Source organism: Nyctibius grandis, chromosome 6 (assembly GCF_013368605.1).
Source record: "Nyctibius grandis isolate bNycGra1 chromosome 6, bNycGra1.pri, whole genome shotgun sequence".
Lineage (NCBI taxonomy): Eukaryota > Metazoa > Chordata > Aves > Nyctibiiformes > Nyctibiidae > Nyctibius > Nyctibius grandis.
The window spans coordinates 37626891-37649694 of record NC_090663.1 but is presented as its reverse complement, the minus strand read 5'-3'; the positions used below and the strand labels follow the sequence as shown (position 1 = coordinate 37649694).

The 22804-nt window shown below is 45.7% G+C and overlaps 1 protein-coding gene across 1 annotated transcript; it reads left to right on the top strand.

Moving 5' to 3' along the window:
- CYP4V2 (cytochrome P450 family 4 subfamily V member 2) lies at nt 1-21266 on the top strand. Its single transcript, XM_068403452.1, has 11 exons — nt 1-327; nt 1990-2102; nt 2981-3066; nt 6761-6951; nt 7372-7441; nt 8585-8711; nt 14305-14496; nt 15865-15967; nt 16320-16454; nt 16626-16805; nt 18433-21266. Exons 1-11 carry the CDS (start codon nt 117-119, stop codon nt 18606-18608), a joined length of 1584 nt encoding a protein of 527 aa, XP_068259553.1. The 5' UTR covers nt 1-116; the 3' UTR covers nt 18609-21266.
- The last annotated feature ends 1538 nt before the right edge of the window (nt 21267-22804 follow it).

Below are 22804 nucleotides of genomic sequence, written 5' to 3'. Positions count from 1 at the left end.
TCTGCAGCGCGTCAGCAGCTGGGACAGGCAGCGCTGGGTACAGGCAGAGCCGGGTACAGGCAGCGCCGGTTCCTCAGTAGGGATCAAGGCTTGGAGCAGGAGGCCGGGAGGTGACGATGGAGGTCGTCCAGCCAGCTGCAGGGGGGCTCCAGCTACTGCACTTCGGGGCTGGAGTTGTCGCTCTGCTGTTGACAGTTGTGGCAGTGTGGTCCCTGCCCTTCCTGATGCAATACTGGCGGCAATGGTGGGTGATGAGGCCGATCCCGGGTATCAGCCCCTGCTATCCTGTGCTGGGAAATGCTCTACTTTTGGAGCAGGAAGGAGAAGGTAAGGGCAGCTTGCGCCGAAGCCCAGCTGTGAGGTCCCTGCACTGCGTGGGGCTTTGGAGGAGCCAGCGCTGGTGAGGTGCTTGGGTGGTGGAGGTTGCAGGGTGTGCCATTGGCTTTGGGTCTCTCTGGGGCTGTGGGCGACCTGCAGAGGGGAACTGTGTGAGGTGGACAGTGGAGGGGAGAGGAACCACATAAATGCGGGGTTATTATCAGTCAGAGATTAGCTGGAGGGTCAATCTGACAGTGGCTTCCAGATGCTGCTGCTGGACTCGGAGCCATTTCCAGTTGTTGGTGAGGTGGAGCATGAACGCTGTGGAAAGTGTTTTTGCGACAGGGAGAGGTGCTGGGTGCTCTCGCAGGAAGTGCTGTTTCACAATGCAGAGCACTGTGTCGCCTTGGCTATGAGCTGCGATCCAAACAAAGCTTTTAGCTTGGGAAGGAAAAACACTTAAGTAATGACCTTTCCCCAAGTGAGCATGTGCAAGGGACTTCAGCGTGCTGAGCTGCTGGGTAGTTTTCAGAATTAGTTGTGCCTTAGATTGATGCATTAGGTACAAAAGAACTTGATGGGTATTTGCAGTACATCCCTCAAAAGCAAACTTTTCTGTGCTCACGTTGATCAATGGTACCTTTTTCCCCAGATGCTTGAGAGAGCACAAATGTGCTACACGTTCCCACTCTGTTAGGTAGTCAGTTTTGCACAGGAGCACGTTTCTTGAGGAGTCCGTGGTGTGAAAGTGGCTCTGGCTGTGCTCTCAGGGGACCAGCAGACTCTTCTGGATGTGTTTGTGATGCCTGTGTATGGCGGTCTACTCTCTGCACACGTGTTCGTGGCTGTGCTGCCAGATGTGCTGCCAGAAGAGTGAGCAACTGGGGCATGGGAGCATGGTGAAGGCAAAGACAACTGTAGCATGGGTGCACACATTGCCCAGTGCTGACACATGCTGAGCCATGGTCCCTCTGTTCACAAGGGTACACACTAGCATCTTTCCTCTGGATCCAACCCCGTATGTCAAAAAGATATGAGAGCTCTTTCTTTGGTGGAAGTGAGGGCAAGCAGCTTTCCCTGGAGTTGACTTTGGGGAAACAGTAGCAGGATCATAGTCAGGATGTGTATATGAGATTTGAAGTGATACTGGTTCCTGCACAGTGCTCTGCCATTGCTGTGCATAACATCGCTTGTGTGTGCACCACAGACATAGTACCCATCAGGGAGATCTTGGACGGGAAAAGGCTTGATGCTGTACTTGGAAAGTAAAGAAGCATTTTGATATACATTTTTGGTTAGTGTCAGATAAGCCAAAGTGTAAGCATAGCCTTGATAAAGTTTGATTTGGCTCTAATTGCTACAAAGAACATTGCAATACAGAAGCCCCATGCTGCAGTGCTTTGAGACTGGTTAAATCAAACTGCCTTATCTACAGCTAGGAAGGGTTTATGTAGAACAGAGTGCCTTCACGGGTGCAGCCATAAAGAAATGCTCCTGCAGTACAGCTAGTAGATAGGTGCAAAATATGCTGCTTGGTCATAGTAGCAAGATAAAACTACAACAAAAACATAATTACAGGGCATATGGTGAAAAAAAGTTCATTATGGAAGTCTTGCTTATTCAGCAAAAAACCCTTTTTAAAAAAATTCTAATCTGCTTTTTTCATTCCAGGTTTTTTTAGACAACTACAAGCTTACACTGAAGAGTTCAGGAGTTTGCCATTCTTCAAACTTTGGATAGGACCATTGCCTGTCATGATTTTGTATCACCCTGAGAGTGTGGAGGTGAGTGTGTTTGTCTCCTGTCTATTCTACTGTTACACAAAGCAGTGTCCAACCTGTTAGTTTCTATTCTCTGAATGTAATTTTTGCAAAAAAGTGCTCAGACTGACTGTACTTGAGATTGTCCTCTGACCCAGTGCTAAAGAAAGGCTGAAAGCAGAAGAACATAAAAAGCCTAGTCTTGGAAAAAATAAATACTGAAGATGGCCAGCAAATGAAAGCAACGACTCTGTCTTATACAAAGAAGCATCTCCTTTAGCTTTGTTTTTCACATGTGTGAAAGCTTCTGCTCCCAAGATCAGAATGGACAAGCAGATAGCAGGGAAGATGGGACCACTGAAATAGGGGTAGAAGCTTGTGAAATGCAGGTTGCAACACTTGTGTCTGTTTGACTGACTTCTGCATCAGAACTTAGTGGGTCTGTCTTGATGCCATGAAATGTAGTCGTTAGTTTTGCTACTGACAATGATTGTCCCTGAACTGGGAAGATAGAGTTGTTTATTTGCTGGAGTGTTTATTGAAGAGGTGGTAGTTCTTGTGAGTTTGGTTAAGGCTGGAACCCATTGGGTTTTCTCTGAGATCTGTCTGTGACTTTGTAACAGAGATTTTTCTTTTTCAGGAAGGTAAGGGGAGTGGGAGTGGTAGTTTTTGAGTATTTCATTGTTTCTCAGAACTGGGATGTTTACTGAAAGACTTGAGGGTGTGAACCCAATGTTCCCCCTGTGTACGAGCTTGTACTGAAATATTGTGCGTTTTACTGAGGCTCGGGGCATTTTTGTGGAGAAACTGGGGTTGTGTGAAGTGTGATTTTCTTCAGTGTGCTGAAGAAATCTCTCCATCTACAAGTGGTGTTTTTTCTTCTCCTTTCATTTTTCTGACAGGTTATTCTGAACAGTTCAAAACATATGGAAAAATCATACCTGTATGAATTCATGCATCCATGGCTGGGCACCGGACTTCTGACAAGGTATAGTGAAATGCTGTGTGTATCTCTGGACAGAGATGTAGATGATAGCTGTAGAAGTCTTATTCCTCGTGATGGTCTTGGCTGCTCTTTAGCAGCTAATGTCCAATAAAAATCTTGTGGCATTATCTGTTTCTTGGCAAATTTGGCCATTGTTGCTCTTTTGTCCAGAGGCTTGAAATGAAAGTGAGTTTTGCGAAGTTGTATCCTATGGCAGGTGGTGTCGTTTAGTCTGCAATGCTACATGCCGGGTGTTTTGAATGTTGTGATGTGTGTTGAGTGGTTGGACTGTGGCAGAACTGCAACTGTGCGCATTGCGTATCTCAGCTGATGACACTGCAAACCAGTAGAATGGGCCTGAGGCTGGTGATGCTTTGGGGTAGGATGGGGTAGGATCTGCACCCTGTCCTGCATTTCCCTCATGAAGTGGAGGCTCATAAGGGGTGAGCCTGGGTAAGAGCACAAGTCAGGAGTGAAGAGGGAGGAGCAGTGATGTAAGGGTTTGGTGTCCTCTGGTCTTGGGAGGGTCAAGGAAGATTTGGTCTGAATGATGCTGATATTCAAGGGTCAGAGAGCAAGGTGAGTGTAGAGAGGCTCTGGTGCCTTTGTGCCTCTTCTGTGTTTTTGCGAGAAGGTCAGGGTTCCCCTGCTAGCATTAGAGCTTGTCACGTCCCACCTGGGGAAGAGGGATAAATTTGGTAAGAGATGAGCCCCCTTGCTTTCTAGCCGATCCTCAGAAATTAGAGGGGCTAGGGGCAGCTGGGCTAATCTCTTAATAGGGGAATCAAATTTTGGGGGAGTGACTCAGATTCTCAGATCCCCAGGTGTGGATTAAGGTGAAATGACACTCAAGGTCTGTCTACAAATCACAACTTTCATAAGCAGTTACTACAAAGCAGAGCACATTATATGTATTGGCATGTATTCACTCAAGCTATATGATTTAACACAAACTCAGGGTAGGCTTTGTGTTAGTTAGCAGATTAGAGAAACTAGAAAGAGGGGAAGAGGTAGAGAGCCGGGGGCGGAGTGAAGATATCACCGATCCAGGTTCCAGCATTGGTCCAGCCAACGGTGCAGGGGGGGAATCACCTTTCCCCCAGTTACTACAGATTTCTGCTGAGTCATCCAGCTGCTTGCAGGCTGCTCCTCTTATCTGGTGTCACTTGGGAGTGTTTGAGGCATTTCTTGGACAGGCTCAGGGTACCTCCACCCTCTGTTCCCATATCGAGTGTTGCCTCCTGTTACTGTTCATCTCCTTCTGAGTAAACAGTTCTTTGTTTTCAGGGGGGTTACAAGTTATCCTTGGTGTTTAGACTGTTTATCAGTCCAGTTGGTGTCCTACAGAGCTTTGTTGCTTGTTTGGAGCCCTCGGAGATGAACTCCTTGTGCTTCATGATGGGACCATGGTGTTGTAAAAGCCAGCTGTGATCACGTGGTGTGGGAGGTGCAAGCTTATGTGAGACAATGAAGAATGTCTTTTATCCTGAGTTTCATTCATGGCCCTTAAGAAGGCAGTAATCAGTAGCAAAGGGCAGGGAGTTGATGTCCATGGGCATCAGGCATGGTATGTCCTCACTGTTAGTCTTCTTCCTTACTGGTTATTTTGTTTCCAGTAGACTTTTAGAGGTGTTTTGACTTTCTTGTGCTTGCAAAAACAATGGAGGAAAATGTTCCAGTCTCTGCTGATTGAGGGCAGCAGTGGTAGACAGCAAGCAGATAAGCTGGCCTGAGGAGTGCCCCAATAGCAGGTTAACAGGAGAAGTGGTGTGATGGTTTACCCTGTAAGCAGAGCTGCCAGCTGTGTGCCTGTGAGGCATGTGATTCAGAAAAAGCAAACAAGAACGCACAGGAAGCTGGTGTCAACCGCTGTGGCTCCATGCTCTTTCACTGACATGTGGAAGGTTGTTGCCTGTCTCCAAGGAAGTACTTTGTAGCCAGACCTTGAGGCAGTCATTTGTGTAATGTCCATGGACCCTAGTGCTCTGCAATCCACATTTCCTAGTCAGTGGATGAAGGCAAGCACGGGTGGTGGTTCACAGAGACAATGTGATGAGTTGAGGCATTGATATCGAATAGCTGGTTTGTCCTATAGATGGCTTGTACTTGACCCCTCTGAGCCTGTGCACTGAGCAACCACAAGGCTGTATTGCCTGAAGGCTTGTTGGCATCTCCTTTTGTTGAGAGCAGCTATAGAAATCACAGAATCAACTACGTTGGAAGAGACCCCTGGGATCATCGAGTCCAACCTTTGACCTAACACCACTGTGTCAACTAGACTATGGCACTAAGTGCCACATCCAGTCTTCTCTTAAACATCTCCAGGGATGGTGACTCCACCACCTCCCTGGGTAGCCCACTCCAACACCTAATAACCCTTTCTGTGAAGAATTTTTTCCTAATGTCTAACCTGAACCTCCCCTGGCGCAGCTTGAGGCTATGTCCTCTAGTCCTGTTGCTAGTTACCTGGGAGAAGAGGCTGACCCCCACCCCACTACAACCTCCTTTTAGGTACTTGTAGACAGCAATAAGGTCTCCCCTGAGCCTTCTTTTCTCCAGGCTAAACAAGCCCAGTTCCCCCAGCTGCTCCTCATAGGACATATCCTCCAGACCCTTCACCAGCTTTGTTGCCCTCCTCTGGACTTGCTCCAGCTCCTCAATGTCTTTCTTGTAGTGAGGGGCCCAGAACTGGACACAGTACTCGAGGTGTGGCCTCACCAGTGCTGAGTACAGGGGGACAATGACTTCCCTTGTCCTGCTGGCCACACTATTCCTGATACAAGCCAGGATGCTGTTGGCCTTCTTGGCCACCTGGACACACTGCTGGCTCATGTTCAGCCAGCTGTCCACCAATACCCCCACGTCCTTTTCCACCGGGCTGCTTTCCAACCACTCTTCCCCCAGCTTGTAGCGCTATATGGGGTTGTTATGACCAAAGTGTAGGACCCGGCACTTGGCCTTGTTGAACTTCATGCTATTGGTCTCAGCCCATCTATCTAACCTGTCCAGATCCCTCTGCAGAGCCTTCCTACCCTCAGGCAGATCAACACTTCCACCCAACCTAGCGTCGTCCAAGAATTTATTGAGGGTGCACTCGATCCCCCCATCCAGATCATCAGTAAAGATATTAAACAGGACTGGGCCCAGTAGTGAGCTCTGGGGGACACCACTAGTGACCGGACACCAACTGGATGCAGTACTGTTCACCACCACTCTCTGGGCTCGGCCATCCAGCCAGTTCTTAACCCAGCGAAGAGTGCACCTGTCCAAGCCGTGGGCTGCCAGCTTATCCAGGAGGATGCTGTGGGAGACAGTACCAAAGGCTTTGCTGAAGTCCAAGTATACTACATCCACAGTCTTTTCCTCATCCACTAGGCAGGTCACCTGGTCACAAAAAGAGATCAAGTTGGTCAGGCAGGACCTGCCTTTCCTAAACCCAAGCTGACTAGGCCTGATCCTCTGGTTGTCCTGTACGTGCTGTGTAAATGGTGGCTTGTGCTTCGCAAAGAACTGGAGCAAGAAATATTTCCATTTTGCTGCTTCTGGGGAGTGCTGTGGACAGCTTGAAGAGTCATTTACATGTCCATCTGTGAAGGTGTTCCAGGCTGCAGTTTTTACTGTGTACTTCCTGTGATGGTGAGGGTTTTATTTTTGACTTGGTGTTTTTAACCCTTCCTTCTCCCTGTTAATTTTGCAGCACTGGAGACAAGTGGCGGTCACGGAGGAAGATGATAACTCCCACATTCCACTTTGCAATCTTAACTGACTTTCTGGAGGTTATGAATGAACAAGGAGGTATTTTGTTGAAGAAACTTGAGAAGCATGTTGACAAGGAACCATTTAATATCTTTCTGGACATCACTCTGTGTGCCCTTGATATCATCTGTGGTAAGTCCTCTTCAGATATTGTAGCGGGCCTGTGAATGATGCAGAGGCTCATGAGTACAGCTGTGCCACGTTGTCTGAGGAGACAGTTGAAGAGGAATGTCCCTGCATATTGTGTGAATGCATTTCCATCCTCCCAAGGCCATCCTTTCTCCTAGGGTGTCTTATGTGCATCTGAGCAGGTGAGTTTATGGGACGGTCAGGGCAGAGGTAGCAGTGTGAAGTGAGGTTGTGTTAAGGAGCAGGGTTCCTGGGCGTGGGAATGTAAAGCAAGCTCATCACCTGGAAAGGGATGTGTGTATTCGCGTGTCGAAGGGACGGTGTGGTGACAGTCAGAAACTGGGAGCAGTAGTAACTTATTGTGTACAGGGACTCTGCATTTCACCTTGCACTCGTGAACCGTTGATGATTTCCTCCTCCTAGAAACAGCAATGGGCAAGAACGTGGGTGCTCAGGAGAATAAGGATTCTGAGTATGTTCGTGCTATCTACAGGTAAATGGACATTTTCCTTGGCTGCTTTGTAGTTGGGCTGGAGTTGATGCTGCTGGTGTCAGGAGTTCATCTGCTGTGAGGCAGGAGGGAGGGCCAGGGGGTTACAGATGGAGGTAAAAAGCCAAGAAGGCACGAAAAACTCCTGCAGATTTTCGTGCATTTTCTGGTATGAGTATATGCAATGGGAGGCTGAGGCTTTGAAGAGGTGTCGGCTGCAACATTTCATATCAGCATGACTGGCAGAATTGGGAGGGTGCTGGTTTAGACAGCAAGTAAAAGCTGAGGCACTGCTGCTCTGCAGTTCACAGCAGTATTTATGCCATTTAAATTGCACGTGACTGTCCAGTGGATTAGGAGAAACATGGTCTATATTCCTACCACACTGGTGTGTCAGCCTAGATGAGATGTAGCTGCTTGTGACATCTCACCCTTAGCCTTCAATGGGGCTTGTTGAGACTGTGTTACAAAAAAAGGGTAGAATTAGAGGGTTTGATTGTCATCAGTTCCTTGGCCTAAATGTAATAATTACTCCTCAAAGTCTCTTTCTACAACCATAAGCATGTGCAAGAGCTTAATAGCAATGACAATAAGCCCTTCCAAATGTGCTTCAGTTGTGTTTGAACATACTTGAAGTCTCATATTCTTTATTTTAAATACATTTCGTGTCCTGCCTGGCATAAATGGTATCTGGACAGTCAAGTAGGAATGTAAAGCTTTCAGGTGGCTGTCTGGGGCGTCGGGACAGACATTCTGGAACCCTGACATGAGTAGTCTTTTCAGGATGTACATGTCTTTTCAGCATGGTCAATACTTTACTGATGTGGAGTGGGACTGGACTGGATGACTTAATATGTCTGTTTCAAGAGGATTCTAACTAAACAAGAGTATGCTCTCCTCAGAGATCAATGCTTAAAGATATAAATTGTGGTGACACTGGGATAGGTGACAGAAATTTTGAGATGGTTTAAAATCAGGAAACAAATATGAACAGCCTTCCCTTCAGATGAATGGGTTTAAACCCACACAGTATGTTAAATTCTGCTTCATTGGGGGAGGTAGAACTTTTTTTTTGGCTCTTGAAAGTGTGCTGTAAATTTGCTTTTTGTCAAGAAATGTTATATGATGTAATTGTTGTGCCCCTAGGATGAGTGATCTAATCCAACGGCGGCAGATGAGCCCTTGGCTTTGGCCTCATCTTGTGTATATGCTGTTCAAGGAAGGAAGAGAGCATGAGAGGAAGCTCAAGATCCTTCACAATTTTACAGATACGGTATAGATTCTTTTTCTTAATATTTTTTTAATGGTACATTTTAGTTGTTGGAGTGAAGTCTTGCACTCAGTAGAGAGTTTCCAAATGGGGGTGAGGTTCATCCCCCTTGTTATGCACCTGTTAATAGAACTATCCCTCTGTTGGGATGCCGAGGAATTCCCTGAAAAGAAGTCAACAGCTGACTTCCATGTCAGGAGCTCTGTCATATTTAAGCAAGGGAGTATAATAACTCTGAGGGAGTAACAGGACTTACAGGTCCTTGACAACTGAAACAAACAACAGGAGTTCATTGAACTCTTATGCTGCACCAGATGCTCCACATCTGAATCACCTGCAACAGCTCACTGCCAAGTTTGTAGTAGTAAGCACAGGGCTCTACTTGGTAATGCCACTTGGTCCAGCCCTCAGAAATTGAAGCCTGTATTCATTTTCTCCTATTTGGAGCAGAACTGCTGAGATGCGCAAACACGTGCAGGTCCCCACATCAGCAGTAAGACAGTTGGACACAGAAACCATTAAGCATACGTCACTGGCTTGGCATAAAATGCAGTGTTCTCTCACCATGTTAGACTGTGCAAGTAACACCCCTTTCTCTTACCAAATAGTTCCCATGCTATTCTTGCCAGTGTTTGCCCTGCCAAATCTACTGTTACGATGTTACCAGAGAGGCTGCTTTCCCTGAAATCACAGAATCACAGAATCACAGAATGTTAGGGATTGGAAGGGACGTCGAAAGATCATCTAGTCCAATCCCCCTGCCGGAGCAGGATTGCCTAGATCATATCACACAGGAACACGTCCAGGCGGGTTTTGAATGTCTCCAGAGAAGGAGACTCCACAACCTCTCTGGGCAGCCTGTTCCAGTGTTCGGTCACCCTCACCGTAAAGAAGTTTTTCCTCATATTTATGTGGAACCTCCTGTGTTCCAGCTTGCACCCATTGCCCCTTGTCCTATTAAGGGATGTCACTGAGAAGAGCCTGTCTCCATCCTCATGACACTTGCCCTTTACATATTTATAAACATTAATGAGGTCACCCCTCAGTCTCCTCTTCTCTAAGCTAAAGAGACCCAGCTCCCTCAGCCTCTCCTCATAAGGGAGATGTTCCACTCCCTTAATCATCTTCGTGGCTCTGCGCTGGACTCTCTCTAGCAGTTCCCTGTCCTTCTTGAACTGAGGGGCCCAGAACTGGACACAATATTCCAGATGCGGCCTCAGCAGGGCAGACTAGAGGGGGAGGAGAACCTCTCTCGACCTGCTAACCACACCCCTTCTAATACACCCCAGGATGCCATTGGCCTTCTTGGCCACAAGGGCACACTGCTGGCTCATGGTCATCCTGCCGTCCACTAGGACCCCCAGGTCCCTTTCCCCTACACTGCTCTCCAACAGGTCTGCCCCCAACTTGTACTGGTACATGGGGTTGTTCTTGCCCAGATGCAGGACTCTACACTTGCCCTTGTTATATTTCATTACATTTCTCCCCGCCCAACTCTCCAGCCTGTCCAGGTCTCTCTGAATGGCTGCGCAGCCTTCTGGTGTGTCAGCCACTCCTCCCAGTTTTGTGTCATGAGCGAACTTGCTGACAGTGCACTCTATTCCCTCATCCAAGTCATTAATGAATATATTGAATAGTACTGGTCCCAGTACCGACCCTGGAGGGACTCCGCTAGACACAGGCCTCCAACTGGACTCTGTCCCATTGACCACCACTCTCTGGCTTCTTTCCTTCAGCCAGTTCACAATCCACCTCACTACCCGATCATCCAGAGCACACTTCCTCTGTTTAGCTGCGAGGATGCTGTGGGAGACCATGTCAAACGCTTTACTGAAATCAAGATAGACCACATCCACAGCTTTACCATCATCTATCCACCGGGTTACGTCCTCATAAAAGGCTATCAAGTTGGTTAAGCATGACTTCCCCTTGGTGAAGCCATGTTGAGTGCCCCTAATGATCCCCCTATCCTTGATGTGCCTAGAGACAGCACCAAGGACAAGTTGTTCCATCACCTTTCCGGGGATGGAGGTGAGGCTGACTGGTCTATAGTTACCCGTGTCCTCCTTCTTGCCCTTTTTGAAGACTGGAGTGACATTCGCTTTCCTCCAGTCCTCAGGCACCTCTCCCGTTGCCCATGACTTAGCAAAGATGATGGAGAGTGGCCTAGCAATGACTTCCGCCAGCTCCCTCAGCACCCGCGGGTGCATCCCATCAGGGCCCATGGATTTATGGACGTCCAGATTGCTTAATTGGTCCCTGACCCAGCCCTCATCTACCAAGACAGATTCCTCCTCTATCCTGACTTCTTCTGAGGCCGCAGGGGTCTGGGGCTCCTCAGGACAGCCTCCAGCAGTATAGACAGAGGCAAAGAAGGCATTCAGTAACTCCGCCTTCTTTTTATCCTCTGTCTCCAGGGCCCCCACCTCATTCATCAGTGGGCCTACATTGCCTCTAGTGTTGGCTTTACCTGCAATGTATTTGAAGAAGCCCTTTCTGTTGTCCTTGACCTCTCTTGCAAGGTTTAATTCCAAGGAGGCCTTAGCTTTCCTAGTTGCCTCCCTACATCCTCTGACAACAGATTTATATTCCTCCCAAGTGGCCAGCCCCTCCTTCCATGATCTGTACACTTTCTTCTTCCACTTGAGTTTGCCCAGCAGTTCCCTGTTTAACCATGCAGGTCTCCTGGTACCCTTCCTTGACTTCCTACCTGCTGGGGTGCTCTGATCTTGAGCTCGGAAGAAGCAGTCCTTGAATGCTAACCAACTATCTTGAGCCCCCTTACCTTCTAGTACCCTGTCCCATGGGATTTCCCCTAGCAATTGCTTGAAAAGGCCAAAGTTGGCCCTCCTGAAGTCCAGGGTTGAGATTCTGCTAGCTATTCTGTTCCTGCCACATGAGATCCTGAACTCTACCATCTCATGGTCACTACAATCAAGGCTGCCCTCAACCTTCACCTCTTCAACCAGACCCTCCTTGTTAGTGAGGATAAGATCCAGCAGCGCTCCTCTCCTAGTTGGCTCATCCACCATTTGCATCAGAATGTTATGATCAATGCACTGGAGGAACCTCCTGGACTGAGGATGGCTGGCTGAGTAGTCCTCCTAGCAAATATCAGGGTAGTTGAAATCCCCCATGACAGCCAGGCCCTGTAATTGAGAGACTGCTCTCAGCTGCCTGTAGAAGGCCTCAATACCCTCCTCATCCTGATCCGGTGGCCTGTAATAGACACCCACAACAGTATCACCCCTGCCAGCCTGCCCCTTAATTCGCACCCACAAACTCTCAACTCGCTCCTGATCCGCCCCTGGACAGAACTCAATACATTCTAGCTGCTCACTCACATAAAGAGCAACTCCACCACCTCTCCTTAGTGGCCTGTCTTTCCTGAACAGGACATAGCCATCCATGACCACATTCCAGTCATGCGAGGTGTCCCACCAAGTCTCTGTAATTGCCACTAGATCACAGCCCCCCGACTGAACACGGATTTCCAACTCCTCCTGTTTATTCCCCATGCTGCGTGCATTGGTGTACAGGCATTTCAGGGAGTGAGCTGAGCGCACCGATTTCACCCTAGGGGGATGGGAGGCCTCCTGGTCTACCTCAACACTAGAGCGTTGCCCCAGTGGTGCAAGCCCAGCTACTACCCCATCCCCCTTCGAATCTAGTTTAAAGCTCTCCGAATGAGCCCTGCTAATTCCTGTCCCAGAACCCTTTTGCCCTTACGACATAAACCTTTCCCATGTATTACGGTCACGCCTGTTGTCTTATAAAACCAGCCATTATCAAAGAACCCAAAGCCCTGCCTGTAGCACCAGTCTCGTAGCCAGGCATTTATAGAGAGAACCCTACTATTCCATCCCACGTCATCACCTGAAAATGGAAGGAGGGAGGAGAAAACAACTTGTGCCCCAGACTCTTTCACCAACCGTCCTAGGGCCTTGTAGTCTTTCTTCATCCCCCTCAGACTACGGGATGCAGCTTCTTCCCCACCTGTCTGGAAGATCAGCAGGGGGTAGTAGTCTGTGGCCTTCACGAGGCTGGTGAGTTTCCTGGTGATATCCCTGATTCGGGCTCCAGGCAGGCTGCAGACCTCCCTGTGATGGGGGTCAGCTCTGCATATTGGGCCCTCAGTTCCCTTTAGGAAGGAGTCTCCAACCACTAAAACTCTTCTCTTCTTCCTTGTGGAGGAGGTAGCTATACGCCTGTCAGGTTTTTCTGACTGTGGTGGGACCTCTGATATAGGTTGCCTCTCCACCACATCCCCATTGGACCGGCTGTATTCCACTAGGGCTTCATATCTATTGCTCAGAGGCACCTGTGGAGGCAAGGTAGGCAAGGTGGGCACTTGCCTTTTGCCACAGCCATAAACTTGCCTCCATTCACTCCTTTCCTCTAGGTTATTGTTTTCCACCTGAGAGGGGCAGAGTGCAGGGGCCCCTCGATCCTGGGAGCTCTCCGGCATAGATGTGTGTACCCCACCATGTCATTGTATCAATGCCCTCAACAGGAAGTAACCTCTGAACTTTCACTATATATAATGAGCCGCATTGACTCTGCGTTTGTTTTAAGTAGTTCATGTTTTTCTTCCTTTTCTTGGGAATTGGAGCAGTGAGACACGTAAGGTAACACTTGCTCTCTTCCCACTCTGGGCTGGTACACTGAATATAAGAAGCCAAATCTTAGAAGATGGCAAAGGAACAGTAAATAGTAATATCACCTAGTGTGGGTGCTGACAGAAAGCACTGAGACAAAAGGTGGTTCAATGTGTGTCTTTTTATGTGTATGTTCAGTGAGGGGAAACAATGTGTGTGTATATAACTGTGTTTTTTTTTCTGTTTCAGTGCTTCCTCTGAACAGAATTGCATACTCTACAGCCTTTATTTTTAATTATTTTGTTGTTGTTGAGAGCAATACCAGTTTATTGAGGGGTTCTGTTTTGCTGTTACAACAATGGTGGTGACAGTAAGAAATTTCTGTCTGTCACCGCAGCTGTGCTTTGACCTAAAAAAGGGAAGTTCAACCATTGCTCTCATACTTAAGAAAATTTGGGGAGCTTTGTTATAGTGGTTCCAGCTGTGCTGTGCCTAGTGCTGATGCAGGGTTGTGGGGTGCCATGGCTTCTTTTTAATCTCCTGGGTTTCCCAGAGGTTGGAGATGTGATCCTGTCCTTAGTTATTGGATAGGATAGAGACTATCTTCTTGGTGATCAGTCTGTTCAAACTGTGGTGAAGTTTTTTGATTTGCTCTCGCTATTGTTGACATTCACGATTGGCTTGTTCCAGATATTTTGAATGTGTTTACACTTCTTGATGATCAACAAGTTGTTTGCATAGTTTGGCTGTCTATTTTCTTGATCACAGAAAGGCTATTCAAGGTTTGTTCTATTGCTTGGGACAAGAGGGGTTGGTCATATTTCACATACTAACACAAAGACTCAGTTAAAATTTGTGAGCTAATACTGACAGCTATGCTAACTAGCTCATGTAGACTGCTACAGATGGATGTTTTAATAAGTTGGTAAAACCTGTGTGATGTAGGCTGTGCGCATATGCTGCGTGCATCATATCTAATGTAATGGTTCTAATCTCAGGTCATTGCAGAAAAAGCTGCAGAACTTGAAAACACCAAGCAAATGAATTGTGATACTGATGGCAACTGTGAAGAAAGTGGCTCCAAAACGAGAAAAGCTTTCCTGGACATGCTACTGAATGCAACAGATGATGAAGGGAACAAATTGAGCTACAGGGACATTCGTGAGGAAGTAGATACTTTCATGTTTGAGGTACCCAAGGAACCCGTTGGTGGTTGGTTTTTGTGTGTGGCTTTTTTTTTTTTTCTTTTTGGGGGGGGGGTGTTTTTTTTTTTTTTTCTTTTCCCCAGAACCTGAGATTCACCATTTGCAGGTAGCGACTCTTTCTTTTCTTAGTTCAGGAGGTTGCTTTTAGTATTAAGTTATTTTAGCCCCGGAAGCCTAAGAGCAAATATCTGTAAGATAGACACTACTAAGGACAGAAACATTTGATGCAGGATTGTATGCCCTGGCAGAATGTTGGGCAATACATGTGGCAGGCCCTGCCTATGTGTGGAGGCTCTATTCATGAAAGCAGGTGAATAATAAGAGTTTAATGGCTGACATGGGCAATGGGCTCTCAGCTCCTGTTGCAAACCTCGTTAATGCTAAAGAGAGCTCTAAATGGTTTCAGTATTTTACCTTGCATTTTGTCAGCTCTTCTCACATTTTGTCTGTTTCCACATTGGCTGTAATCTCCTCGTTCTGTCATCAACTGTGCATTGGTGTACTGTCTTCTCACGTCTTGTTCCCTGTCCAATGAAGGATCTAATCAAGACTTTCACAAGTTTTCCACATACCTCCATTAGGTGGACCTGAATTCTATTTCAGAAGAGCTTAGTTCAGAGTTATATTACTGCTGTTGTAATCTTGAGAAACTCTCTTCCATAGCTGGATTTTGAAGAAATTCAGCATCCTGAACTTCACAACAAATGCACCTTCTTTAGTACCAAAATCCTTTGTTGGTCAACTTTTCCCTTTTCTGTTCCCCTCCTTTTTTCTTTCTTTTTTTTTTTTTAGTTCCTCTTTCCTCTGTTTCCTTTCCAAGTGTTTATGTGGTGCTGAGGACTGTAGTAGCTGATCCCCTTCTCCTAGGAAACCAAGAAGTATTGCCTCGTATGGCCACTGTACTGTGTCTCATTAGACTCTTTTTTGTGTAGTTTTGTAAAGGTTACAGATCATGTCCATTGTATCTCTCCTGTGGTAGTTGTTGGCCCCCCAGATGTTATGTTGTTGACTGGACAGTGACCAAAAAGATGAATATACGTCTGTTTCATTTTGTAAGATACTGATAGTTCATGCAGCTTCTGAGAGGCAGAGGAGAGGGATGTTTGCTTGGGTTATTTCAACATTTTTCCCTTTGGGTCAGTTTTCAGGCACTTAACAGAATCATGGGTCATCTTATATCCTGATAATCAGCAAGTTGGATAGAGTTCTACACTCTTAATTTTTGTTTTTCTTGTGGTCATGGGACTAATAAGTCTCACTTTCCATACTACCTGCCCACCTAAGTATTTATGAAGCCTACTTGTGCACAGGAATAGCATTGAAGTGAATGTCTTTGTAAATCTGGACCTCTAGGGCCATGATACAACAGCAGCTGCTACGAACTGGGCCCTGTACTTACTTGGACATAATCCTGAAGCCCAGAAGAAGGTTCACAGAGAACTGGACGAGGTGTTTGGTACGTTTGAATTTCCCCCCTTCATTGAGCTTGTGGTGGTGGTTGCATTTGTGAATGGCAATGTGGTACATTATAAGCCTAGATGTAGAAGGGGAGGTAAGAACATGCATTGTGGCCTTTCTGGAGCTTTCAAAAGCTAGAGGTGATTGGGACGGGTGCTGGAAGGTCTATAGGAGAGTATAGCCAACCTTACGTCTTTGGGGCAAGTCATGCATGTTCAATGTATGCGTAGCACCTTCTTCTTTGTGGTCTTGCTGTGTGATGAGAGTTCCTGGAGCGAGCCAGGATGGGTTTGTTTAACCAGAAATGGGGAGTTTTGGTCTTACTCATCCCCCTATTTGTTTTTGGGCAGGGAACACTGAGCGTCCTGTTACAATGGACGATTTGAAGAAGCTTCGATACCTTGAGTGTGTTGCGAAAGAAGCCCTTCGGATCTTCCCTTCAGTTCCACTGTTTGGCCGTACCTTGAGAGAGGATTGCTTTATTGGTAAGCAGTGTTCTGCATTTGCCACTTCCTATCCTGTGAGCATCTCCTCAGTGGAGGTGTTTCCCAGGTGAAGGGCAGCATTCTTTTATTTATTACTGTGCTGTTGTGTATAGAAAGTCTCTTATTTGCTGTTGTTTTGGCTCTTCTTCTCCCTTTCCCTTTTCTCTTTAGGAGGATATCAGATACCGAAAGGCACAAATGTGCTTGTCATAACTTATGCCCTGCACAGAGACCCTGAGATCTTCCCTGACCCAGAGGAGTTCAGGCCTGAGCGATTCTTCCCTGAAAATTGTAAGGGAAGGCACCCGTATGCTTACGTGCCCTTCTCAGCTGGTCCCAGAAACTGCATTGGTAGGTAGCTGAAGAGGAAGCCCTGTGACAGTGCTGCTTTTGGTGCAGTAACTGTGGCAGCAGCAAGTGTATCAGAAATTTAAGTCGTGATGTGCCTGCTGGTTGTGTCCTGTCCTCCCCCTGACCTGCCCCTGAATTCTGGGCACTGTCTCCCCTGCAAGCCTGGGTCTTGAGCTGAACATTTTGTTTCTTCCCAAGGGTTTCCTTTCTTCCCATGGGCCAATGTCTGTCATGCTGGTGTTTCCTCCTCACTGCCTGTGCAGCCTGGCAGCATGTTAATGGGCTCCTGTGTTAGGACAGGATTGCTTCCAAATTTCTGGTCCTCAGTGTCAGCAAGACAGAGTGAGAGAAGGCAAATATCCTGCACTTGTTTTGCTCTGGAAACATCTCATCTGTCTATCTCATGATCTCAGCTGGGGTCCCAAAGATGCAGTCTGCAACTGATATGTTCTTTCCCTCTTTCTGACACTGTTGTTGCTCTGGTGTTTTCACTGTCGTCCCAGAACTTGTTAGCTCTTCAGGTGCCACTGAGACACTTGGCATTTATCTGTGCTCAAAGTAGAGGTATTGTTCTTTATATTGTAGAACACCTGAAAAGACTGCACTGATCTTAAGTGCAGATGGGGAAGATTCAGCAATTGTCATGCCATTTACAAGAACAGGAAATACAGCTTCTTCTGGGTTTTTGGTTTTGTTTGTTTTATTTTGGGGGGCGTCAGGTTGTTTTGTTTGTTTGTTTGTTTTTAGTTTATCTCATTGGGAATAGGTGCCCTTGCCATAAGAACAGCAGACTAGGTCTTCCCATGTTCCAAAGAGGAATCTAATGTAATATTACATGTCTAGCTAGTCCCTGGATGTACAGGAACATGTGTAGCAGAGGTGGTTCATTAATATAATTGCAGAAATACATCACTGTGTACAGACATCCATCGGTGCATATTATACCCAAGGGAGCACAGAAAAAGTTTTGAGCAATGGGTTTTGTCCCCTGTTCCCTTTTTCAGTTTAGTTTGAATGAACTGCCTGGATTGTGACACTTGGTTTGGTTTCCCTCATATTTCTCTGTTCTCCCCTTTCCTCCTCCACTTTTCTCTGAAATGTAAATTAAACTTTGCCCTCTGTGCTACCAGATCATCAGTGTGTGTGATGCTTAGTGTTCATCTGTCGTTTTGTTGCACTTGTATCTCCTTTGCTCCTCTCTGCATATATGCAACAGTGGGATTTGTCTCTCCTTGCAGTCCCTGTGCTGCATCTTCTCATGCTTTGGTCTGTCATCCATTCCCCACTGCCTAGTCCATCCAAGAGACATGACAAGTCTGTGTTTTGTATTAGTTCCATGTAAAGTGTTGACTCAGACTTTGCTGTTTGAGTTCTGTGTACTATGGGAAGGAGGATGGACTGTGGATTGTCCCAGGAAGGCTGGAGTTGTCATGCACAGAAAAGTGCTAGTTTCAGTAGTATACATATGACCTCGATTTTGGCCTAAAGCCAGTTCTGGTCTTAAGGCAGATGCACAGTCCTTGCTGTCCTGTGTTCCTAAGGGTATCACTGTGAGCATGCAAATGCAGCAACTGTTGATGCAACTTGAGAATAACATCGGGTTTTTTTGCTGCCCTGTAACTTGTAGGTCAGCGCTTTGCACAAATAGAGGAGAAAGCTCTTCTAGCCCTCATCCTGCGGCGCTATTGGGTGGAGTCATGTCATAAGCCAGAAGAGCTTCATATAACTGGAGAACTGGTTCTTCGTCCAAATAGAGGCATCTGGGTTAAGCTGAAGAGGAGGCCAAACGCTGGATCAGAATGAAAGGAAATTCAAGATTTTATCTTTTCCAAAAAATTCCAAGATATTTAGGCTGAGATAGGTTTTTAAATCAGATATTTTGATGGCAGTCCAGCAATTTTTTGAAACTGAAATCATTACTGATTGTTTCATGAAAGAAGGTGTTATAATAGCCCTGAATTGCACTACTTTTCTAGTACATGTGATCTTTATGTTTGTCTTTGAAGTACAAGTCTTTAAACATCAAATCTTAGTGCCTTATCTACTTGGATGAAACTGTTCTATTGCAACAGTGCAGAAAAACTTAAATTATGGTAGTGACAATAGTAATGCCTGTGATGGAGTGATCTGGTTGTATTCCATAGCATTTGCGAGGTAATTGACAGTCTCAAATCTTAGTATAGTTTTCAGGTTTCTTTGGTTCTGAAAGGTACAAGTGATCAATTCTTTGACTTGGCACAATGTTTTTTCTGTTTTGGTGATGACTGCATCTATGAAGACAAAGCAAAAATCTCTGATAATTTCACTTCTCCTTTGTAAGCATTTACAGTAGTTCTTAAGTAGTGAGTGCTCTGAATTATTTTTTAGCAAAGTGTACCATAAGCATTAATCTGTATAATTATATCATGAACTGTATAATCATATCATGAACATCAATTTAGTGTGCAAATTACACACAGGATTTCATAATGACAGAAACACTGTATTATTACAAAGTTTGAGAATAAACTTCTCCTATGCCTCAATATGGAATGAAATTATATCTGTAAAAATTACATGCCTGGTTGTGGGTAAATTACTGATGGATAATTATTTCTTATCATCAGTTCCTCTGGGGTGATCTGTCAAGCAGATTTTACTGTGTTAGTCAAAGCCGAAACAATGAGCCAGTCTGCTCTTGCCTTCTAGGGTCGTGAAGGCAACATAGAGAATTTCTTGCTAATTTATGTTAAAGAGGAATTACAGTGATGGAATGAAGCGCTTGTAAAAGTTTCTGACTGTTTGTACCTTCAGGACAGGTCTAAGTCTGCAACAAGCCACACAGCTGGAGAACAGACTCTCCATGACTTTTGTAAGCACTGAAGAAAAAGCTGGTGCTAGACAAAGCAGAGGTCCTCTAGCTGGTCTGCCCTTTGCTCTACGCTTTGGCACTTCTTTTGGCTGGTGTATGTTACCCCCAGCATGACCCCTGGCACTGTACAGAGAAAGGTGCACACCGGTAACCACACCTCTGTCTTCATCTGCAGATGCAGCAGTTGCTCTTGCCACCGTGGCTGGTGCGGAGATTTTAGGTGTGCTATCGCCTTTAGGTTGTTTTGGGAATGTGGGTGACCTGTGACCTGGATGAGAAGCTGGAGGTCAGAGCTGGTATGGGTAATATGGACTGGTCCACCTCTAATGATTAATGTGTTACAGAGTAAGAAAGGAGTAATCTGTCCTTATTGGTTTTATATTCTGATAAACCTAGGATTTACCATTTTCTAAGGATCTTATAAAAAGGATTTAACTTCTTAGTTTACATAAATGAAATCACAGACCTTGACAAATAGTTCATTGTAATTGCTACCTTTGTTTTGCCATTAAGAAGACAAAAGTCACTTAACAATGATATAGGGTTAGATTCTTCAGCCTTCATTTTCAAAGACAGGTTTTGTTGCTAGATAAGAACAAGAATTTAACTTTACAGGGCTGATTGTAAAAATTGTTTCCTTTATAATGAGAACTTTCAAGACTACATTCTTACGTTAATGCACATAAAACAAATGATACATGTTTTCCAAAGAGACTCTAAGTTAAGGAATTATTTAACGCTTTTGGGTACTTGGTAATGTGAGCTTTGCAAGTATACCACGTTTGCATCCAGAATACATTTTCTCAGGACATTCAGTATGCAGTTGCAACCTGGAGAGGTACCTCATGTGTCTTGTTAAACTATGTCCTTATATTGAGGACTTTCAAGACAGATGAAAACTAATATTAATTCCTTTTCTTCTGTGGGATCTATTTTGTGGAAACAGTTTTTAAAATTGACCAAACTATAACAATTCTCTCCCCAAGGAGATATTTTGTGACATCTATCCACAACAACCAATATTTTTGCTCGCACTTTGTTTTTGTACCATACTCTTCTCATATAATGGGATCTCAAGTAAATTGTGATTTCTTGATAATCTCTGATGGGAACAAGAAAAATAATTGAGACAAAAACTAGATAAAACTGTAATGAGAAACTCATTATGAAAAGTGCATGGGCTCAAATGCTGGCACAGGGTTACCAAAGTGGAAAATCCCTATTTAATGATGCACATAACATTTTTACCAAGACGAGCACTGATGTAATCCTGTAGTCTTTGTGTTCAGAGCTGTTCTGAAAAGGCAGTGACCTCTCATCTTTTGTTGTGAAAACTGGTTCTGAAACAATCTGAGGCTGCTAAGGAAATAAATATTGAGGAAATCAGTAGTGGAAACAGGAACTTTCTGCCTGCAGAGTAGATGTTAAATACCTTGCGTTGTGTAGTGTGTGTTCTTTTATTAACCTGAGTCATGTGGTGTGTAGTTGTTGGTTGTGGTCAGGAACAACCTTTTGGGTTTGTGGTTTTTTTTGTTTGTTTGTTTGTTTGTTTTTTTAACCCTGTAGGATTGAGGAATGGAGCGCTGCCTGGCCAGATTTCCTGTTAAAGTAATGGGACAATAAAATGTTGTGTAATAAAACCCGCATATGCATGGTAGCTATTTGTGATGTTTGTCCTGATGGCTAGGTATCTGCTGATGGTATGAAGGTAGCAGCTGAAGTCTAAACCCAAATATTACTCCTGAGTAATGGTTCATATAGGGTAATCTCAATGATGCTAATCATGGGGTGGTGCTGGCTCTGTTTCTGGAATATGAATGCCTTGCTGTAAGAAGTTGATAGCCTTGTCTCTGTCACGGTTTAAAGCTGGGCCGGCTATTAAACCTGTGGCAGATGCTCTCTGTTATTCCCCCCCCCCTCCCCACAAAGGGAAAGGAAAAGGGAAAAGGGAGAGAGACTTCTGGGTTGGAAAGTTAAAACAGTTTTAATAAACTATAATAATGGAAAAGAGTATAATAATAATAATAGAAATAATCAAATATATACAAATATATATACAAAACCAAGACTGAGCTCCCCTGAAGTCAGCCACGTCACCACTGGCACTGCAGGGCAGGCTCCGGGAAGGCCCAGCCTGGGCCTAGCGACAGTCGAGAGCTGGATTCAGGGATGCACGGATCGGGATTGGGGGCAGCAGGAAAACAGACGGAGTCCTCCTTGGACAGCGGCCATAGCAGAAAGAGAGCGAGACTCTCGTGATCCCCCCCCTTTATACCGAGAATGACGTGTGTGGGATGAAATACCCTCATTGGTCAATTTTTGGTCACCTGCCCTGTCCGTCCTCCCTGCAGCTGCGACCCCCCTTCGAGTCTTCACTCGCAAGCAGTGAGGAATTTAGCAGTGACCTTGGTTTCTCTAAGACTAAGTACAGCAAGAGCCTTACTGCACAACATCCCTACCGGTGCCTCAGCGATAACTACAATCTTCGAGCGTTATCAGTCCTGGAAGCAGACGCTGTCTGCAAAACATGCAGTTAGTTTCAGAAAGTGCAGTTACTTAGAGGAGACTTAGCTGAAAGTAAAAATCACTGAAAGGAGAATTGGCCTGGTTTAGGCCAAACCAGGACAGTCTCATACAAAGATCCCTTTTGTATGGTGACAGAAAGGACACAACTTTATACTGGGATGACAGAAATGGAGCGCGTGAGTGTTTCTAGATCATGGGTTTACAGCTGTTATGAAGAAAACTGACAACAAACCCTCTGTGTGACCTCTTGGGTGGTGCTGCTTGAAAGTGCCTCCAGGGCTGCCTCAGAGGCACTGGAGGTTTCCAGCCACCTTGACACAAACTGCTTTTTGGGCTCTGAAAGCTGCATGTTTGGGACACATGCAGAAGCTGGACTGCTGGTGCTTACTAGACATCTGCATACCTTCCTGGATTTAATCCTCATGCAGCAAAAGACAAACACTCTTGTATAGATGTTAGTACACTGCTGCATACAGAACCTCTTGCCATGTGTGATCTACCATGTCATCTTGCTGATACTCCTCTTCCAGCAGGTAACAGACTCAGAGAGCATTTGGAGGATCTTACCCCACTTTCCTTCCTAAAAGCGGCATCAGTGCCACCCCCTGGCAAACCTCCCAGT

Bases quoted from the DNA above. Each gene is read 5' to 3' on its own strand.
- CYP4V2 (XM_068403452.1), top strand. From the start codon at position 117: ATGGAGGTCGTCCAGCCAGCTGCAGGGGGGCTCCAGCTACTGCACTTC. The intron at 3,067-6,760 runs GTATAGTGAAAT...TTAATTTTGCAG, and splicing joins GGCACCGGACTTCTGACAAG to CACTGGAGACAAGTGGCGGT. The intron at 16,455-16,625 runs GTAAGCAGTGTT...TTTTCTCTTTAG, and splicing joins GAGAGAGGATTGCTTTATTG to GAGGATATCAGATACCGAAA.